Raw genomic sequence first — 16,880 nt, forward strand, 5'->3', positions numbered from 1 at the left:
TGGTGGTTTGGGGTTATTGCCTTAGGGAGTGTTGACTCCATTTAGAAAGGTGCTTTGGTGCGATCTCTGGGCTGTTTCTGTCCCGAGCCTTCTCTTCAGCCAGAGCAGACACCGCTATCCCTTTTGTGACCCTTGGGAGTGCTGGTGCAAAGGGAGCCCGGCACCTTGCACAGGGGAAACTCATCCTCTGACATATCCCTGCCTGACAGCAGGGGTGGATCCCCAAGGATTCCAGCTGCTGCCAGGGTAAGGAGTCTGAATTTGGGAGCAAAGAGGCATGATGCTCGAAGCAACAGCACTAGTAATTCAGTGATAATTGCGTTGTGTGCACAAACAGCGATGGCTGGGATGCAACATAAAGAGAAATCTAAAATCTAGCAAGTGGCTGCATTGTAAGAGAAAGGGCTGGATCTGAAGCTCAGGAAAAGCAGCAACACTTCACCACTGTTTCCAGCAGTGCCTGTGAAGAAAAAATAAAAATAAAAAATGCCAGAAAATGGCCTCATTTGTCTCCAAGAGCTACAGCTTCTTAAATCTCTGGAGTAACGATAGGCTGCTTGTTTTCCTTTTGTAAACTATTACGAAAACCAAAGCATATTTAACATGTTTTGGCTTTTTTTTTTTTTTTTTAAATCTGCCAGCGGTGCTTGTGGCAGCGGACTGGAGGGATTGCAGTGATGAGCAGAGGAAGCAGCCCCCTGGCTGCCGGCCAGCCAGCCCGCGTCCTCTCCAGGAACCGGCTTATAAACGGCAGGGAAGTGATGTAGTTCCACAGAACTGCTGAGGTCAACTGCTGAAGCCTGTTGTTTGATGGGTTTCTAAATATTTTCCTCCAGGCCACGGAGACCAAAGCTGCCGAGATAGATGGAAGCGCTTTTTAAGAAGAGGGCAGGCTGCATGTTGAGGTGCTAGATGCCCAGCTCCCCGCGGTGTGGCACCCAGGGGACAGCAGGAGGGGACGGGGACACCAGGTTCAGGTTGTGCAACTGAGGCAGGAGCCGTTCTGCCAAAGTCACATGAAGAAAGAGGGGCCAGTTTCCCAATTTCTGCTGATTCATAGGCAAAATCCCCCTGGAACAGCTGCTCCTTCCAGATCCCACCCTCAAACCTACAAAATATCACAATTGCTGCTGATTGCATGGGATTCCTGGCAGTGACAGGGAAAATGACACCAGAAAGGTTTCGTTTTTTTATAAAGTCAGAGGCAGAGAAGTAATTCAATGACCGGAGAGTCACTGCTAGGTCATGGGGAGGCAGATCACATTTTAATGCCTCACTTCTCTTGCCAATAACGTGCTAGGGTGGTAGGACAAAAAAACATGTGGGTTCATCGATTGTCAGCCTGGAAAGTGTTTGTGATCAGTTAGGGTAAGCTCCTCACGGCACAGCCTCCAGCATTCCCTGCAAGACTTTCGATTTGAGCCACAGTTGCTCCTTCAGACAAGAATTTATGCAGAGTTTGTTGGCTTAGTGCTGAGTATGTTTGGAAAGAGGTGGGGGTTTTAACCATAACAGCTTGCTCTGAGAGAAAAAAAGAAAAAAACAGCAAAACAGGTTGAAGGCAGACTTGGTTTAAAATATGTTAGTGGCAATAAAAACATTCACATTTGTTCCAGTAAATTTAGCATCCAAAATGAAGCTTTAATGCTACCTCTATTTTGTTGTTGTTGTTCATGTTGAACTTGCATATTTCGAATGACAAATGTGAAGAGAATACTTTGAGAAATTCAACTTTAAACGTTAATAGGCTTTAATTGTTAACAGTGACCTGTCCTACCCCATCCCGTCCTGTCCTACCCTACGCCAGGTATGTTTTCACCCTGCTCAGCAGAGAGGAATGCGAATGCCTTCTAACCATGCACTAAATGATGCCGCTAGCAGCTGTCATACCTGGTTTGCTCTCTTCCCTTATCAGCTCCCCAGGGCAAGATGTGTATCTGAAATGTGTTGGTAGAGGTGTTTATTTTAGGCGTGCATGCTGTTTGTATTAGATTAGGCAGATTGAAGAGGTACACTTGATGCTCGCAGTGAATGACAAGACGCTTTTGCAATTCCAAATGTCGTCTTGGTTGTTTGCTGTATTTATTTCAACATTTGTTTTCCACTTTTGGGGGGGGGGGGGGGGGGGCTTTACCCCCCCGTCCCTAACACAAGCTGCTTCATGCTTCTTTCCCAGAATTCTCTAAAAACTATTTTTTGTGACGCTACATTAAAAAATTGCTCGCCCTCTGCAAGGCATCCCTATCCCAATCACAAGCCAGCATCCTCCTCATGACTTTCTGTCCAAAGTTGCTTTTTAACACAGGTTATTTCTCCGACCTTGCTGGTGCGGCCGCTGTGCAAACAAGTTGCTTCAGCAAAGGGAAAGGGTGAGCAGCTGGGCTGGGGGACGAAGTGGGAAATTCTTCAGCTGCTTTCGTTGCCAAACCTAACACATCGTGTACCTACACCGTGGTCGCCAGGCTCTAAAATAAAATAAATAAATAAATAAATACGTAAGGATAACAAAAAAGGGAACAAACAAACAAAACCCCTGTTGTACAGCAGCCGTGTCATATGCCCTCGAGCATGTGGGAGAGGACAGCTGCCCTGAGCCTGGTCCTGTGATGAGGTTTTCTGCACAATGAGCCCTTTGCATGAGCTCCTGTGACAGCAGCAGCATATCTGCTGTGCTGGGGTGTGTGACTGAGAGCGTGTTTCCTGCACTGAGCTATTGGCTGTGAGGTCACCAGAAAGGGGGAAGTTCCCTCTGACACGCTGTTCCCCATAACCAAATGTAGGGTCAGAATCCAGGCCCCTCATTCCCAGAACCGAAAGGAGACAGAGGGAAAAACTCACGACCTTGCTGAAAGACAGGAGGCTCGATTTCTTGTCCCACAAGAAATTGTTCTAAATCTGGACTAAAGACCGCTGGGAAAGCTGTCCTGGGAGCACAGGGGTGGAAATTGTGGGTCTATCTAAGACCAGGACAGCGGGTCTGTGCACCCCATTGCAGCAATGCCAGCATGGACTGCCTGCTAGGCTGGATTCAGTCAGATGAGCCGTGCTGGTGTAAGCATGGAGTACCCATGCTCGGGGAACGCACTGCTTCCACTTCAACTTGTCTGATGGCACCGGTGTGAAAGCTACAGGCGAGCCTCAGCAGCCTCAGATCCCAGGGAATCGTTTTCTGACGAGGGGCCACGCCAAGGAAAGGCAAGACGGCACTTGTTCCGTCAGCAGAGGAAAGTTGTCATACGAGAAATACCATTACGGCAAGGCTAGCGGCCTACGGGACTTGCAATGCTCAGCTACCCCACCGGCAGGTAAATAACAGGACAAACTGCTGGCAGAAAGCCTTCATATATTCATTGTAAATAACATAAATATGCTGGCTGTTTTCCAAACCAGGAGGAGGAATGTCAGATTTTGTCTGACCTCTGGCACATCCCTTGGGATCGACTTTTTTTTTTTTTTTCCTCGGGAGGATTATGATAAAATTCCCATGGTGGTTTGCTACGGCTCTTTTATCAACATGTAGCCAAACATCTGCAGGATATCAGGCTTCAATATACACAGATTAAATCAACTCTGGAGAAAGTATCAGTGCTCTCCCGCAAAGCATTAAAGGGGAGGCGTTCTTTATGAGCTTGGCAGGAGAGCACGAAGCATTGAATAAACTCTCGTAATTTAGGAAAGGGGAATCTGTGTGTTATTTGTGTTTAAAAATTAAAACTAAAAATCAAATAAATTGAAAAGTTGAATCTGAAGAGCAGCAGACTCTCGGGGCTGCCTGGGGAGGTTGTCAGATTGGACGGGCCCTTCGCCACAACCGGTGCCCAACGCGTCGCATCGGCACGCGGCAGCTCCGGTGTGCGTGGATAACCCATGCGGCCCGAAGGCTGCAGTCACACTCAGGCTTTCAGCAAACCTGAGTCTGACTTCCAAACACCACCCCCCAGAGAAACCACCCTACCTGAAAGGTGCTGGCCTGCCAAAGAAGCAACACCCACAATAAGAGGTGACCATTTGAGGTCAAGAAGGACAGCAACTGAACCAGAAGTATCAAAAAAGTACCAAAGCTTAACAGGAGAGACTAATTTTAAAGGGGAATTTTATGCATGTGCTCCATGTGCCCTGAATAAACAGCGCTCTGTTTGGATGTGTCTGTGTGTGGATCACTGCAGCTGGGATTCACTCCCCTTCCCTTCAGCTTCTTACACATTTGGGCCAGGTCCTGGCTAGAGGCTTAAAACCTCGGCTGGTTTTAAGACAAATAAATGACAGTTTGGAGATACACATTATACCATAAAAAGTGTAAGTGTTTATACCATAAGGAAAACTGTAAATATGGCGTTTTTTCCCTTCTAGAGTATTTTTCCCTGGTTTTGCACAAACAGTTAAGTGCTACCTGAGCACTGTGTAACTTTGGTGTTGCCTGCAGTGAAGCTGTTAAACACACGCTCGTCATCATTGTTTAAGTGGCCATGCCACCTCAATTAAGTGTGTAAAATGATTCATGCTCAGATTGGTTTATTGAGAAAGCACAAGAGTTTCCAAGCACAGGTTAGAGAGGCAGATGCATTTAAAATAAAAGTGCAGTGTGCAGTGGAGTTAAAATATAAATATATATATATATATATATAAAGAAGTGCAAGATGTATTATTCTTAAGAAAGTCTCCAGGTTGTTTCTTGACTGGTTAACCACGAGGACCCCCCGATGTGCCAGATGCTGCCCCAGCCCACATTGTTCATGCCACGTATGCCCCTGGTGACTCAGGGCAGGGCCAAGAGCATCCACCTGAAGGGCTGGAGCCAGAAATCCCACCTGGAAAAAAAAAAAGACCGATGTACTCAGTGTGCCTGCTGGGTCTCGAACTCTTCATGCACCACCTATTCCAGCCTAACTGAACTGCTGAAGTGCAGCAAGTGACATTTCAGACCCGCCAGGCGCAGCAATAAATGCCTTTGGACACCAGCGATTTGACTGCGTGCTCCACCCAAGAAATGGGAACGGTGCCCTTTGTAGTCATGCTTATCCTCAGCTGAGTTGCCATGGAACAAAGCCTGGCTAATCCTGGTGGACTGATTCGGGAACAATCTCTAATCTTATTGCCTAATTCTTTATCACTCCCATTAGGTCGTTTTTTTATCCAAGAGCAGCGAGGTTTCCAAGTTGTCATCGCCCTGTGCTGAGTCCTCTGGCTACGAAGAAAAAAGGATGTTGTTTCTCTTTGGGTCAGGGCGAGGAATGTTTCCTTCCAGTAGTAGATGAAATCTCCCTTGAGTTTCCCTTGAATTCATAGGATTCAGGACACATGAATTCATTTGTTCCTCTGAGCCTGGAAATTGCAAGCATTGTCAGGGAGACCTCCTCGTTTGCCAGTGAAATGAATGTTTCAGGGACATGCATGCAAGAGCTCCTTCCAGCAACGCACACACAAAGACCTCCTCGAAGGAGTCCCTGGAGAAGACCATGCGAGCTCCCTGCACGGAGCTAAGCTCGCCCCCATCAAAGCCCCGTGATATTCCCTGTAAAATAGCACCAGAAGGTCGCCGCGCCACTCTGCTGGCTGCTGGAGATTGCGGGGAAGGAAGTCCTTTCGTTTCAACCCTTCCTGCTGCAATAAAATTCAGAAGGAGATGAAAACCAGCACTGACAATAGAGGTATTTAAAGAGAGGGAGCTTTTTGATGAGACAGATGGCAACTGTAATTAACTTCGGCATTTTCTCCTATAAACCACAGAGTTTAAAATCAATTAGCTGGCTTTTTTTTTTTTTCGCTTTTTTTTTTTTTTTTTTTTTTTTTTTTTAATTAAATAACCCCATTTGCACCTAATCAGCAGTCAGTTCATATCCAGACGGGACCACAGCCAGCTCTGTGAGGGGATGCTGCCCAGGCCAGCAGCTCGGGCACCCACCGCCTGCTTACCCCTGGGGCAGATACCGGAGCTCCCATTCCTCCACAGGACCAAGGAGGACAGAAATTTTGCCTCGAATGTGACAGTGCACATTGTTATTCCACCCTGCTTGTCCTTGAGCCCTGCTGTGGAGGAGGTGCCCACCAGACCTGGGTGATGCCTGCAGCATCCTGGGGCAACACAGGCTCGGGGAGGTGTCCCCTCACCCTGTCGTGCTCCAAAGGGGAGGTGACAACCTTGGGGAGCCCAAGGAACGGTGCTGGGGGGGCTGGGCCCCACAGCAGAGCTGTTTTTGGTGCCTGTACTACGTCTGCCTGTTGGAAGAGCCCTCCAGGATCACCTGGTCCAACCACCCCCCTGCCACCAATGTCACCACTGACCCAAGCACCAGGCCCAACCTCTCCTTGAGCACCCCCAGGGACGGTGACTCCACCACCACGGGCGAGCCAGCGGCAGGGATTTAATTTTCTGTGTTGTTTATCAGCAAAACTGGAGCCTTCACTTCAGCTGTTTGGACACAAACCTACTGACATAACGCAGAGTAGATAAATTATTCCAGTTCTGCTGCACATCCAGAGATTTGCAAGCCTTCCTCGCTGCTTCAAGGCTGCAGTGAGAGCTACTCCAGCAGGCCCGCCTCAGGTCATTTGTCATGGACATTTTGTCAGCTTGTTTTGCTGGAGGAGATCATTACTAAAAATTAGCTTTTGCTTCCAAGTGATGTGACCTTCTATTGTATCTTCTCATTTTGAATGTTAATTTTATTTTTTTTTTTTTTAATGTAAAAACAAGTCTCCTTCCTTGGAGGCCTTCCAAAGCTGCCTGGAGATGGGCCTGGGCAGCCTGCGCTGGGTGGCCCTGCTGGAGCAGGGCTGGGGCCTGGTGGCCTCCAGAGGGCCCTGACAGCCTCTGCCAGCACTGGAACAGCCCTACAGCTTCACCTGGCCTTCCTTACTGGGAAGTTTGAAGGGATTTCTTGTTGGCAGCTTCGGAAGATTGAACTATTTAAGTCTTTTAACTCTCCTTCCCGATGCTTTGTGCAATACCTTAGTGTAGAATAATTTATAGACAAGTCTGAAAGCAAGGAAATTACAGATTTTTCTTTTTTTTTTCCTTATAAATAAGCAGGAAGTTTTTAGATTCCCATGGCCAAGGCAGCATATTTGGGTTTCCCCCTACTTTCAGCTGTGTCAAGGCCAAGCCGATCATTTGGCTCGTCCAGTTCCACCGCTGTCTGCAGCAACAAGTGCAGCAAAAAAAATGCTGCAGCAGGCCCAGCCCTCGGGAATTTGGTGTAAAATAATGAAGTCTGGGGTTTGTTTGTATTTTATAGCTGTACACAGCTTCTGTCTTGGGGCTTTGAATGGTGCACAGCCTCGTCCTGGAGTAATCCCTGAGGATTTTGAGGGTCCCCTGACCAGCGGGCTGCTATCTGGTAGCTTCCACTGCACTTGGTGCTGTGGTGGGTTGCTTTTGGGAGACTGCATCAATCTTTTAAACCCTGTTGTGGAAAACAACGGGATAGCTGCACGGCTGGGAGGGGCGTCAAAGAAAATAAACGAGAGCTTTAAAGCCGAGGACTCTGGAGGAAATCAGCCTCAGCAGGGCCAAAACCAATTCGCCGCAATATGGAGAGAAGCCCAGAGCCCCTTTCGGAACCTATTGTTGATGTGTTATTATTTTATATGTTTATTTAATAGGTTTAAGAGCTACGCCCTGCAGCTGATGTGCCGATAAATTGCTCTGTGGCTCCCTCTCATGGATAATTCAACCAGAAGCAGGTTCAGGGTAGCAGCAAGAGATGAGCTCAAACAGCCCTTGCTCTAGCTCAGCATCGAGGTCTTCGCGGCAGGGTCATCGCCTGGTGCCCCAAAACGCAGCGCTGTTATCGCTCCCCATCCTTCTGCTTTCCTGTTATCTCAGCTGCTGCTGCAGCTCTTCTCAGAAGGGTTTTCGGAGTAGGCAGAGCTCAATGAGGAGGCGACGGGACCCAGCAGTGGGGTGGGAGCCGTGGGGACGCCGGGGTGGATGTCAAAGGCTGGGCAGAACCCAAGGGTGCTGCAGGGGACAAGGGGGCAGAGCAGCCCTAACCTCTCCTAGCACACTGCTAGGAGGATCTCTGAGATCTGCAGGAAGTCAGATAGCAGAGAAAGCTTTAACAAAATAATCTCTCCCCCCTGAACAAGTGACGCTAGTAAAAGCCACGCTTCATTTGTGTGCACATGGGTATTATTATGGTATTTATGCCCAACACGTTTCTGCCTCGGATGCTCACAGATACCAGGAGCTTTTAGTCTGCCCAAGGGTTTATTTGTGTCATCCCCAACCTGAAGATAGCCGTGCTTTTATTTATTTGTTTAGAAGAAGGTAATATTCCATATTGTCCATTATTTCTAATACTGACTTTAAAACCACGATCATGTTTTAGGAGTGGAGCAAGAGGAAGAGTGGCCAGCACTGTGGTACGTTGCAGAACAGAGCCTGGAAACAAGAGAAAAACTGTATTTGACAAAGTTTTCTTTTGGTGCCAAGTTTTCTTTTGCACCACTGGAGGAAGCCTTTGGGAATCAATGCCTGTTTTTCCACTGAGCTTCATTTGAACTCTAGCATTTGAGGTTTGTGTTATCAGAGGGTTGTGCACCTTGCAAAGTCAATACTAACATAAGATGAGGCAGGTAATCAAACAGCTTCTGGTACTGATACAAGCCTCGGTTGCAGTCAAGGATTTTCGAGGTGCAGTTGAGCTACTCCGCAGCTTCAACCCAACAGGCAACTGGCAGGCCTGAGGTAGACGTGCTAAAATAACACAGCAAAGTTGTCGGGACATTGCTGATGAGCAGCTCAGCCAGGATGTCTGGGATTCAGGTGCAGTCCCGGCATTACCAGACGGCCATCTGAGCCCACTGGCCTTTCTGGCCTCGGTCCTGTATCTCCAGAGGAAACGTCCTCCCCACACTCATTTCCATTGCATCAGCACTTGCAGCCACAAAGCCAGACAGATCAACGAGATCCTCCGACTCCACAGCACAAGGCAAAAAACAGCAGGCTTGCAGCAGAATCAGCAAATGGGTCCGGCTCACCGCAAGGATGTACCGATTGCAAAGTGATAGGAGGAAAGTGATAAGAGGATTGCAAAGTGATGAGAGGAAAGGCAGTGAGTATGCACTGCAAGGGCAAGGGAGAGACCAGGACTGCCCTTTCCAGGGAAATCCTGCAGTTGTATTGACATGAGCTGGTCAGGAAATGGCAAGGCCAGCTTTTCATGAGGTGGAGATGGCAACACTTCTCTGGTGATTAAAAAACAAAACAAAACATCAAACAACAAAACACAAGAAACAGAGGAAAAAATAGACCTAATATGGTGATTGCACAGTTCAGAAGAAAGAAAGTACTCTGTCAAGTATGAGAGGCAATAAAAATAAGCAAAAGTTACTTTGATTTGGCTTCTGCTAAAGGGACTAAAAATAAATGCTCCTTCCAGAGGCCCCTTCTCAGAGCAGGGAATTAAGAAGTACATATCCTTATTTTAAAACATTAATATTGAGTCCTAAATGTTCTCGAGTTTCTGAAGAACAATTATTTTTTCCACAATAAATTTGCTCTTTAATACAAGAATAACCAGTCCCCTTAACATTATATAAATGTTCGTGTTCCAGTGGTTGCATTCCAGGTGATATTTCTGATCTAAATCTTAAACAACATCCTGATATGCCAAGACAGATATGTAGATACTCGTGGGTATGCTGAAGGACATTAAAATGTTTGTCACTAAAAATAAAAATTCTTGCAAGGATCTCGTCACAAACATCAAAGGAAAGGAAGCTGTGATCTGTAACAGAAATGGCCTTTGCTGAAAAAATGCCTGAGTTTTCTACAGATGGCTACTTTTGATTTGACTGATTGTGAAAATACACTTTTAAAACATAACTTGACATTCGGTGCAATTATTAACCCTTTTTTTTTTATTCTGATAAGAACGAAGATAAGTTTTTGTTGCACATACGGCCACAGCTAGTTTAGCTGGAAACAAACAAACAAATAACAATATCCTCTGAAGTTTCTTTATTCTTACTTTCCATTTTGTACCTTCCATCAAATGTTCTGCACAAAAAGGACTCAAATCTGTGTTCTTACAAGCATACATGAAAGAGATTCCCCTCTTAGGACTGGGATTGTATAAAAGAAATCTCTGTCCCCACTAACATCTTGCCTAAAAATACATATAAAAGCATTTTCTCAGTAATACATATAATCTATAAAAGTAAAATTCTTTAAAAGTTCTTTAAAATCTATCAGTGTTACACCCGAGTATATACTGAGCATATATTCCAAAATCAGGATAGGATTGTGCTGTGCGGACTTGCATTATCATGCATTATTTATTATTGCAAGGAAAAACTAATACTTGGGAATCAGGGAGAACAAATCTTCACAGACTTCTCCTGTGCTGCCATGGATAAATTACTTTGTTTTGTTTGTTGACATTCAGCTAACTCAATTCTTTCTACTCTGAAATGCAGTCTACAGGACACATAAAGCAGTAAGCCACGGAAGTTAAGCCACTCATATAAATAACACTGAAAACTTACAGGATATTTTATATACTTTTTTTTTTTTCAGTGTTAAGTATGCACAAGATGCCTATGTTTGTGATGTTTACAGATGATCAATGCCCATCTGGCAACCCAGGCTGGTTGTGCTATTAGTTAAAAAGCAAATTTTTGACTTCTCATCCAACCAAAAAATCACTTCTAAACTGGTTTATTTGTTTGTTTGTTTGTTGGTTGGTTTAGTACTTGTTAAACTAAGTCCTGCCAAGCTACAGGAAGGAAAATGAAAGCTGTTAAAAATGTAATGTGAAATGTTCATATGCATTACATATTTAAAAATTATATAATCACAGTTTTGAAGACTGTTACAAACCATAAACAGAAAGGTTAGAGTTCAGCTTGCTGCAACCCTACACATTCATCATTGTGCTCAGTTTCTCATAAGTTTCTCTTACATTCTCAAAATGTTAAATTGATTTATGCAGCTCTGATATTTTCTTAATTGACCTTTCTCATTCCCCACATGCAAAGTAAGCCACAAAAACTTTCCTGTATGCCTGTACTTCAGAAACACAATTATTCAACTTCAACTTACTTACATGGAAGTTTCTTCAAAACAGGTCATAAGAGCAGCATGGCAGCAAGGAGTTCAACTTCTTCCCCTCTTTTTTCCATTTAAAAATACATAAATAGGAGCTCAGCAATAGCTGTGGTGACCTCAGTGCACTCATGTCCGTAACATATGCTCTACATCACAACACAGTCAGGATGTGATAAAGAAAAAAAACAACTCCAAAGTACAAAACTGTAAGTCCAGAGGCAGCAAACCTTCAGTGATTATATTTTCTACAAGATTTCTTACGTCTAAAATGTCATGAGATTAAACAGAAATTATATTAATATACAAATAGAGGGGGAAAAAATAAATGCATACAACCAGCTATATTCAATCCCAAAATTATTATTATTTATGAGGAAAAAAAAATAAAATTAAAAAAAAAAAAAAGGAAAATCCAAGCTTATTTTTTTTCATCTCTGGTGCTTAAATGAGACCCCTTTCCAGCCCCACTCCAAAAGGAGCTCTACATTTCCTCTACACCCTAAAATTCTGGTTCCAGACAGGCTTCTCTTTCTCTTCCTTCCTTCCTTCCTTCCTTCCTTCCTTCCTTCCTTCCTTCCTTCCTTCCTTCCTTCCTTCCTTCCTTCCTTCCTTCCTTCCTTCCTTCCTTCCTTCCTTCCTTCCTTCCTTTTTATTTTTTTCCTACTAATGTAATCACTTCATATCTGTACGCATCACCTATGGAGCCACTGCACACACTATAAAGACTGTGGTACTGTATCTGGAAATGCTGTTGCCTCCTGCATTTCTCAGCATAGGCTATAAATAGCCTTTTGGTGATGGGGGAACACCAGAGAGATGTCTTCATACATCTAAGGTATGTAATTACATTTTTGTCAGGCAGCAGCAGCCCACAGGATTCAGAGAGGGAAGGAATTGCAGTGTCTGCAATACTTGTACTGTAAATAAACTTTGGGGGGTTGCCCCAGCTACTCTCTCCTGACCTGGTCACGTCTCTACACCAAACTCCACCTCCAAAGGAAAACTGAAGTTAGAAGTACACAGTACTAGCCCAAAGGGTCCCTCTGATAAAGAACAAGGATGAATAAGACGGTAGTGCACAATCCTGAGCTCTTCTTCAGGAGCTTAGGTGGGGAAAAAAAGAAAAAGTGTATGGTCGCTGGAAGCAAGGTTGGGTGACATGGGAGGACTACAGGGATGCTACTCACCTTTGTAGAAAGAGAAATCACATGGCCAAGGCTAAGTTAAAATTGAAGCTATCCAGCAGTGTGGAGGATGATTAAAAAGAGTTGTTTTTTAAGTATGTTAACAGGAAAAGGAAGACCAGAGCAAACGTTGGTCCGATACTTGAAGAGGATGGTCACCTCACAAGCAGGAACATGGACCAAGCAGAGATGTTGGATGCATTTTTTCCTCTGTTTTCAACAGACGGGCTCTGGGACCCTAGATGCCCTGAGCTGGAGGGTTGTGGCTGCAGAAATGATAAACTTTAAGTCAACCCCAAATTTGTGTGGGATTTGCTGCTCCACCTGGATGGATGTAAGTCCACGGGGCCTGATGGGACTCATCCTGGGGTACTCAGAGAGCTGGCTGGTGTCATTGTGGGACCTCCCTCAGTTATTTTTCAACTGTCTTGGGAACCTGGAGAGTCAACCGGGAGCTGCCAAATGTGGTTCCAGTTTTCAGGAAGGGCGAGAAAGAAGATCCTGGCAATTATAGGCTGGTCAGTCTCACTTCTGCGCCTGTTAAAATTATGGGGAAGATTATTATGGAAAGTATTGAAAAACATCTGAAGGACAGCGCAGCCATTGGTCAGAGCCCATGTGGGTTCAGCAGGGAAAGGTGGTGTGTTCAGTAGGGGAAGGTGGTGTGGAATCCCCCTGCAGACTGTGCTTATGCCCTCCTTTCTTGCTTTCCGCCCCTTGCCCCAGATCCACCAGGTCTATGAGATGATGCAGCGCTGGGACCCCGTGGCCAGTAGCCTGTCCGATGTAGTGCAGCGACTGCTGACCCTCAGGGAGCTGCACGAGCAAGGTGAGGGGCAAGGAAAGGGGATGGTGGGGACAGTGGCGTGGTGTGACAAGGGGGATCCTGGGGCCTGGGGGCCCTCCGGTGCTGAGTTTTCGCCTCCTTCCCAGCCACACAGTTTGGGCAGGTCGTTGTGCACCTGGACACCACGCAGCAGGAGATAGCTGGTGCTCTCAAGGACAACACCGTGCTGCTGGCAGAGGCGAGTCTCAGCAGCATGTGCTGGGGTGGGAGGGGTCCTCATCCTGTCCCCCTGCTCACTCCCTTCCCCACTGACCCCCCTGCAGGTCCAGAAGACGATGAAGGAAAACCTGGCCATTGTAGAGGACAACTTTGCTGACATAGAAGCCCGCATCAAGCGGCTGCAAAAGTGAGAACACCCTGGAGCACCTCCCTGAGCATCTGCATCCCCCCCCCGGAGTCGTGGTCCCCTGGGAATCTCTCCCTCTGCCTGCAAGTAGCAGTCCCTGTTTGTGTGTACCTGGCCGTGCTCCCCTGCGCAGAATGGGGCTGTGGAGGGGCCCTTCCCACCCCCCAGTTAGCACACGGTGGGAGGCCACTGCCCCTCGTTCCTGGATTTACCCCAATAAATGTCCTGGTTCAAAGCGCGTCTGTGCTGGCATCTCCTTCAGGCTGCGGGACATGAGCAGGGCCCAGCTGGGGTGTTTGAAATGCAGCTTTTACTGTGCATACAAGCCCTCCAAGCACCCCCAGTGTAGCTCGAGCTAAGACTTGTTTACGCTTTTTTAGTTTAAAACCATTAGCCCTTGTGCTATCAGAGAAGAAATATTTCTCCTCAACACCTGCGGTGCGTTGGAGACATCATCGCATGGGGCAACACAGGAGAGGGGGCTTTGGAGAAAGGGGACAAAATCATACAAATGTGGCCAGCTGCTTTTGTCCTGCTAAGCAGAGTAAGGTGAAAGGATGTGCACTGGAACAGACTTTTATTTAGGAATAAATGGGCAAGATGGAGGGCATCAGGTCCCTGTGGATGCACTCAGTAAAAGAGCAGCTCCGAACCGGCCACCGCTGCCGGCTGCGTGATGCCTGCACGGGTTCCCAGCCCCTCACCTCCCTCCTCCGCGCCCCTGGTGCTGAGGCTGTTGCCGGGGGCGTTGGGGCACAGACACGCCATCTAAGGTCATATGACGTCATCATTCCTTTATGACGTCATCCCTCCCTTATGACGTCACAGCCAGGGCACAGTATATAAGGCCCCGCTCGCGCCCACAGGGCCAGCAGTAGAGACTGCCTCTGCTGCTGTGCGGTGCTGGTGTTTGCTGAGGGCTCAGAGCCTGCTGTCCCTCTCAGGCCCAGGCCGTGCGATTGCCGGTGGCTATTGCTGGCAGCGTTTGGTGACCGTTCACCGAGTTCCGGTTATTTCTGGCTATTATTGCCGGTTATTATTAGTGATTATTGAAACCATGACCGGCGGTGGTGATGGCCAGGGGCCCGTGGCTCGTGGTCAGCCCTCATCCTGTTGGGGCCCTGTGCAGCACCAGGAGCACAGGCAGGAGCTGGAGGCGCTGCGGGCCCAGCTGCAGGCCGAGCGTCTCCGCTCCCAGGAGCTGCAACGGCGCTTCAACACCGAAGCCCGTGAGATGAAGAAGAGGGCAGAGCAGGAGCGGCAGCTCCTGGCCCAGCAGCTACGCTCCAAATGGGAGCAGAAACGGGCGTGGGAGCTGCAGCAGCTCGAGGAGCAGAGCCGGAGGCAGCGGGCGGCAGAGCTCCGGCAGCTGCTGCAGGAGAAGGAGGCCGAGCGGCGCCGGGAGCAGGAGCTGCTCCAGCGGCAGCGGGACGACGACGCCCAGATCCTGGCCCTCAAGAAGAAGCTGAACCTGCAGAGAAGGCTCTTCTATAAAGAGATCGTGAAGAAGGCCGAGTGCGGGGCGCCTGCCTCCCACAACGGGGACAAGGCCGCGGCCCGGCGCCACGTGGGGGTTCAGGTCTCAGGGCAGCAAGAGCCCTGCCCCCCCGGCAGTGGAGACAGCTGGCTTCTGGAGCAGAAAGCCAAGATGCTCAATGCCGTGCAGGAGCTGAGGAGGCGATACGGGCTCCTTCAGGAGGAGGCCTGCCTTCTGGAGGACGAGGGCTCCCTGGTGGAAGCCAGGGAGAAGGCACGGAGGCTCGCCAAGGACGTCAGCGAGCTGGGCCTCCTGACCAAGGAGGTGAGGGAAAGAGTCAGGCAGCTGAAAGAGCTTGCCTCAAGATCTGAAAATCCTGCTGCAAAGACGGAGCAGGTCAACCAGCAGCTGATTGAAAATGAGGCGATGGAGAAGCTTCAGCTGCAGAAGAAACTGGACCTGGAACGCTCTCGGCTGAAGAACAGGAGTGAGGAGCTCAAAGTGCATCTGGCACAGATGTTGAATGAAAAAGCCAGACGCGACCAGGAAAACTCTCAGCTCCACAGGCAGAATGAGAGCATAAAGGAGATGGAAGCTGAAAATGCTGCTCTGAAGCAGGAAGTCCTGCAAGTGTCAGAGCAGCGAAATGCTAAACATCTCATAAAAGTACTGCAGTATGTCAGTTGTGAATTTGAGAACATGAGTCAACTGGCAAAAATAATGCAACAACGGGAGACGGAGCTAGAGGAAACAACGCTCATGCTGCAGAAGAAAGAGGAGGAGGTTAAGCATTGGCAGAAAGCTTGGGCAGAGCAACAGAGGGCACACGAGGAAGAGCTGCAAGTGTTACGAGCGCAGCTGACACAATCCGAGCAGCGGTGTCAGCAGCAAAGGCAGCAATGTGAGCTGCTCTCGCAAGAACTCGAGCTGGAGAAAAGAAAAAATTCCAACCCTGTCGTGTCAGAACTGCCCCAGGTGACGACATCTCCCACAGCACAGGCCCAGAACCTCACGAACCATGAAGATGGCTCTGATGCTTCGGAAAAGGCAACCACAATCTACGCAAGTTCCTCGACGTCAGATGTCACACTCGACATTTCTGGGTTCTGCGTTTCCTCGGACGACAGCTCTGTAGATGGGAGCGAAGAATCGGGAGCAGGGCACGTGTCCTTCATCCCCCAGTCCCTGGGTCCGAACGAGTGCCCCGAAATAAAGTTTCCTCTGGCTCTGGGAAACGGCGTTTATGCCTTTGGAGACAAGGAGCAGTGCATCAGGCTGCTGAGGGAGCTGCAGGACATGAGGAGAGGAGTTCTCCCCTCCACTGCAACTGCAGCAGAAGGCTCATCCAACAGCCAGGCGTCAACTCTGGAGCTCCGTGATCCCGTGCCAGACAGTGGTACTGAAGTGAGTTCCTGCGGCAGAAGGGGACAGAAGAACCGGAGAAGGAATAAATCTTCTTGATAAGAATTTGTGTCTGTGTGGTGGTTGTACTCGGGCGTGTGGTCGAGTTCCACATTAGCCGCTCTCTCCCTCCCCAAATACGACACGAAGGGCTCAAGGGTTGAGAGAAGGGCTCAGGGGTTGGGTTGGGTTGAGAGAAGGTCTCAGGGGTTGAGATAACGCCGATCTGCCTGGCATGGTGAGTGGGGCATGTTGGGACAGGCTGTTGGGACGGGGTGTATTTGGGGTGGGGTACATTGGGCTGGGGTGGGACAGGGGGCTTGGTGTGAGACAGAGGCGTGTTTGGGGGGGGGACAAGGGGCACATGGGGCTGGGGGGGACAGGGTTTTTTTGAGGGAGGATATGGAGTTGTTGGGGGGGACATAGGGCTAGGGACAGGGGGGTGTCTGGGGTGGGGGGTGTTGGGGCTAGGGTGAGTATGGGGAGGGACATTGGGCTGGGGGAGGGACGGGGGGGACAGGGCTGTTATAAATCAAGTCTCAACTCAACCTGAATTTAGTAATATTCAGAAA

The 16,880-nt window shown here is 48.2% G+C and overlaps 1 protein-coding gene and 1 long non-coding RNA gene across 2 annotated transcripts; both read left to right on the top strand.

Moving 5' to 3' along the window:
* On the top strand, nucleotides 1–9,229 carry LOC113839926 (uncharacterized). Its single transcript, XR_011806006.1, has 2 exons — nucleotides 1–246; nucleotides 642–9,229. It is a non-coding gene; the product is annotated as an uncharacterized lncRNA (long non-coding RNA).
* Nucleotides 9,230–11,677: 2,448 nt separating this feature from the next.
* On the top strand, nucleotides 11,678–16,397 carry LOC113839923 (uncharacterized). The gene is made up of 4 exons (XM_027444867.3): nucleotides 11,678–12,571; nucleotides 12,964–13,066; nucleotides 13,171–13,262; nucleotides 13,348–16,397. The coding sequence occupies exon 4, from the start codon at nucleotides 14,488–14,490 to the stop codon at nucleotides 16,366–16,368; it is 1,881 nt and encodes a 626-aa protein (XP_027300668.3). The 5' UTR covers nucleotides 11,678–12,571; nucleotides 12,964–13,066; nucleotides 13,171–13,262; nucleotides 13,348–14,487; the 3' UTR covers nucleotides 16,369–16,397.
* Nucleotides 16,398–16,880: the final 483 nt, after the last annotated feature.

This window comes from Anas platyrhynchos, chromosome 1 (genome assembly GCF_047663525.1).
Source record: "Anas platyrhynchos isolate ZD024472 breed Pekin duck chromosome 1, IASCAAS_PekinDuck_T2T, whole genome shotgun sequence".
In the NCBI taxonomy this organism is placed as follows: Eukaryota; Metazoa; Chordata; class Aves; order Anseriformes; family Anatidae; genus Anas; species Anas platyrhynchos.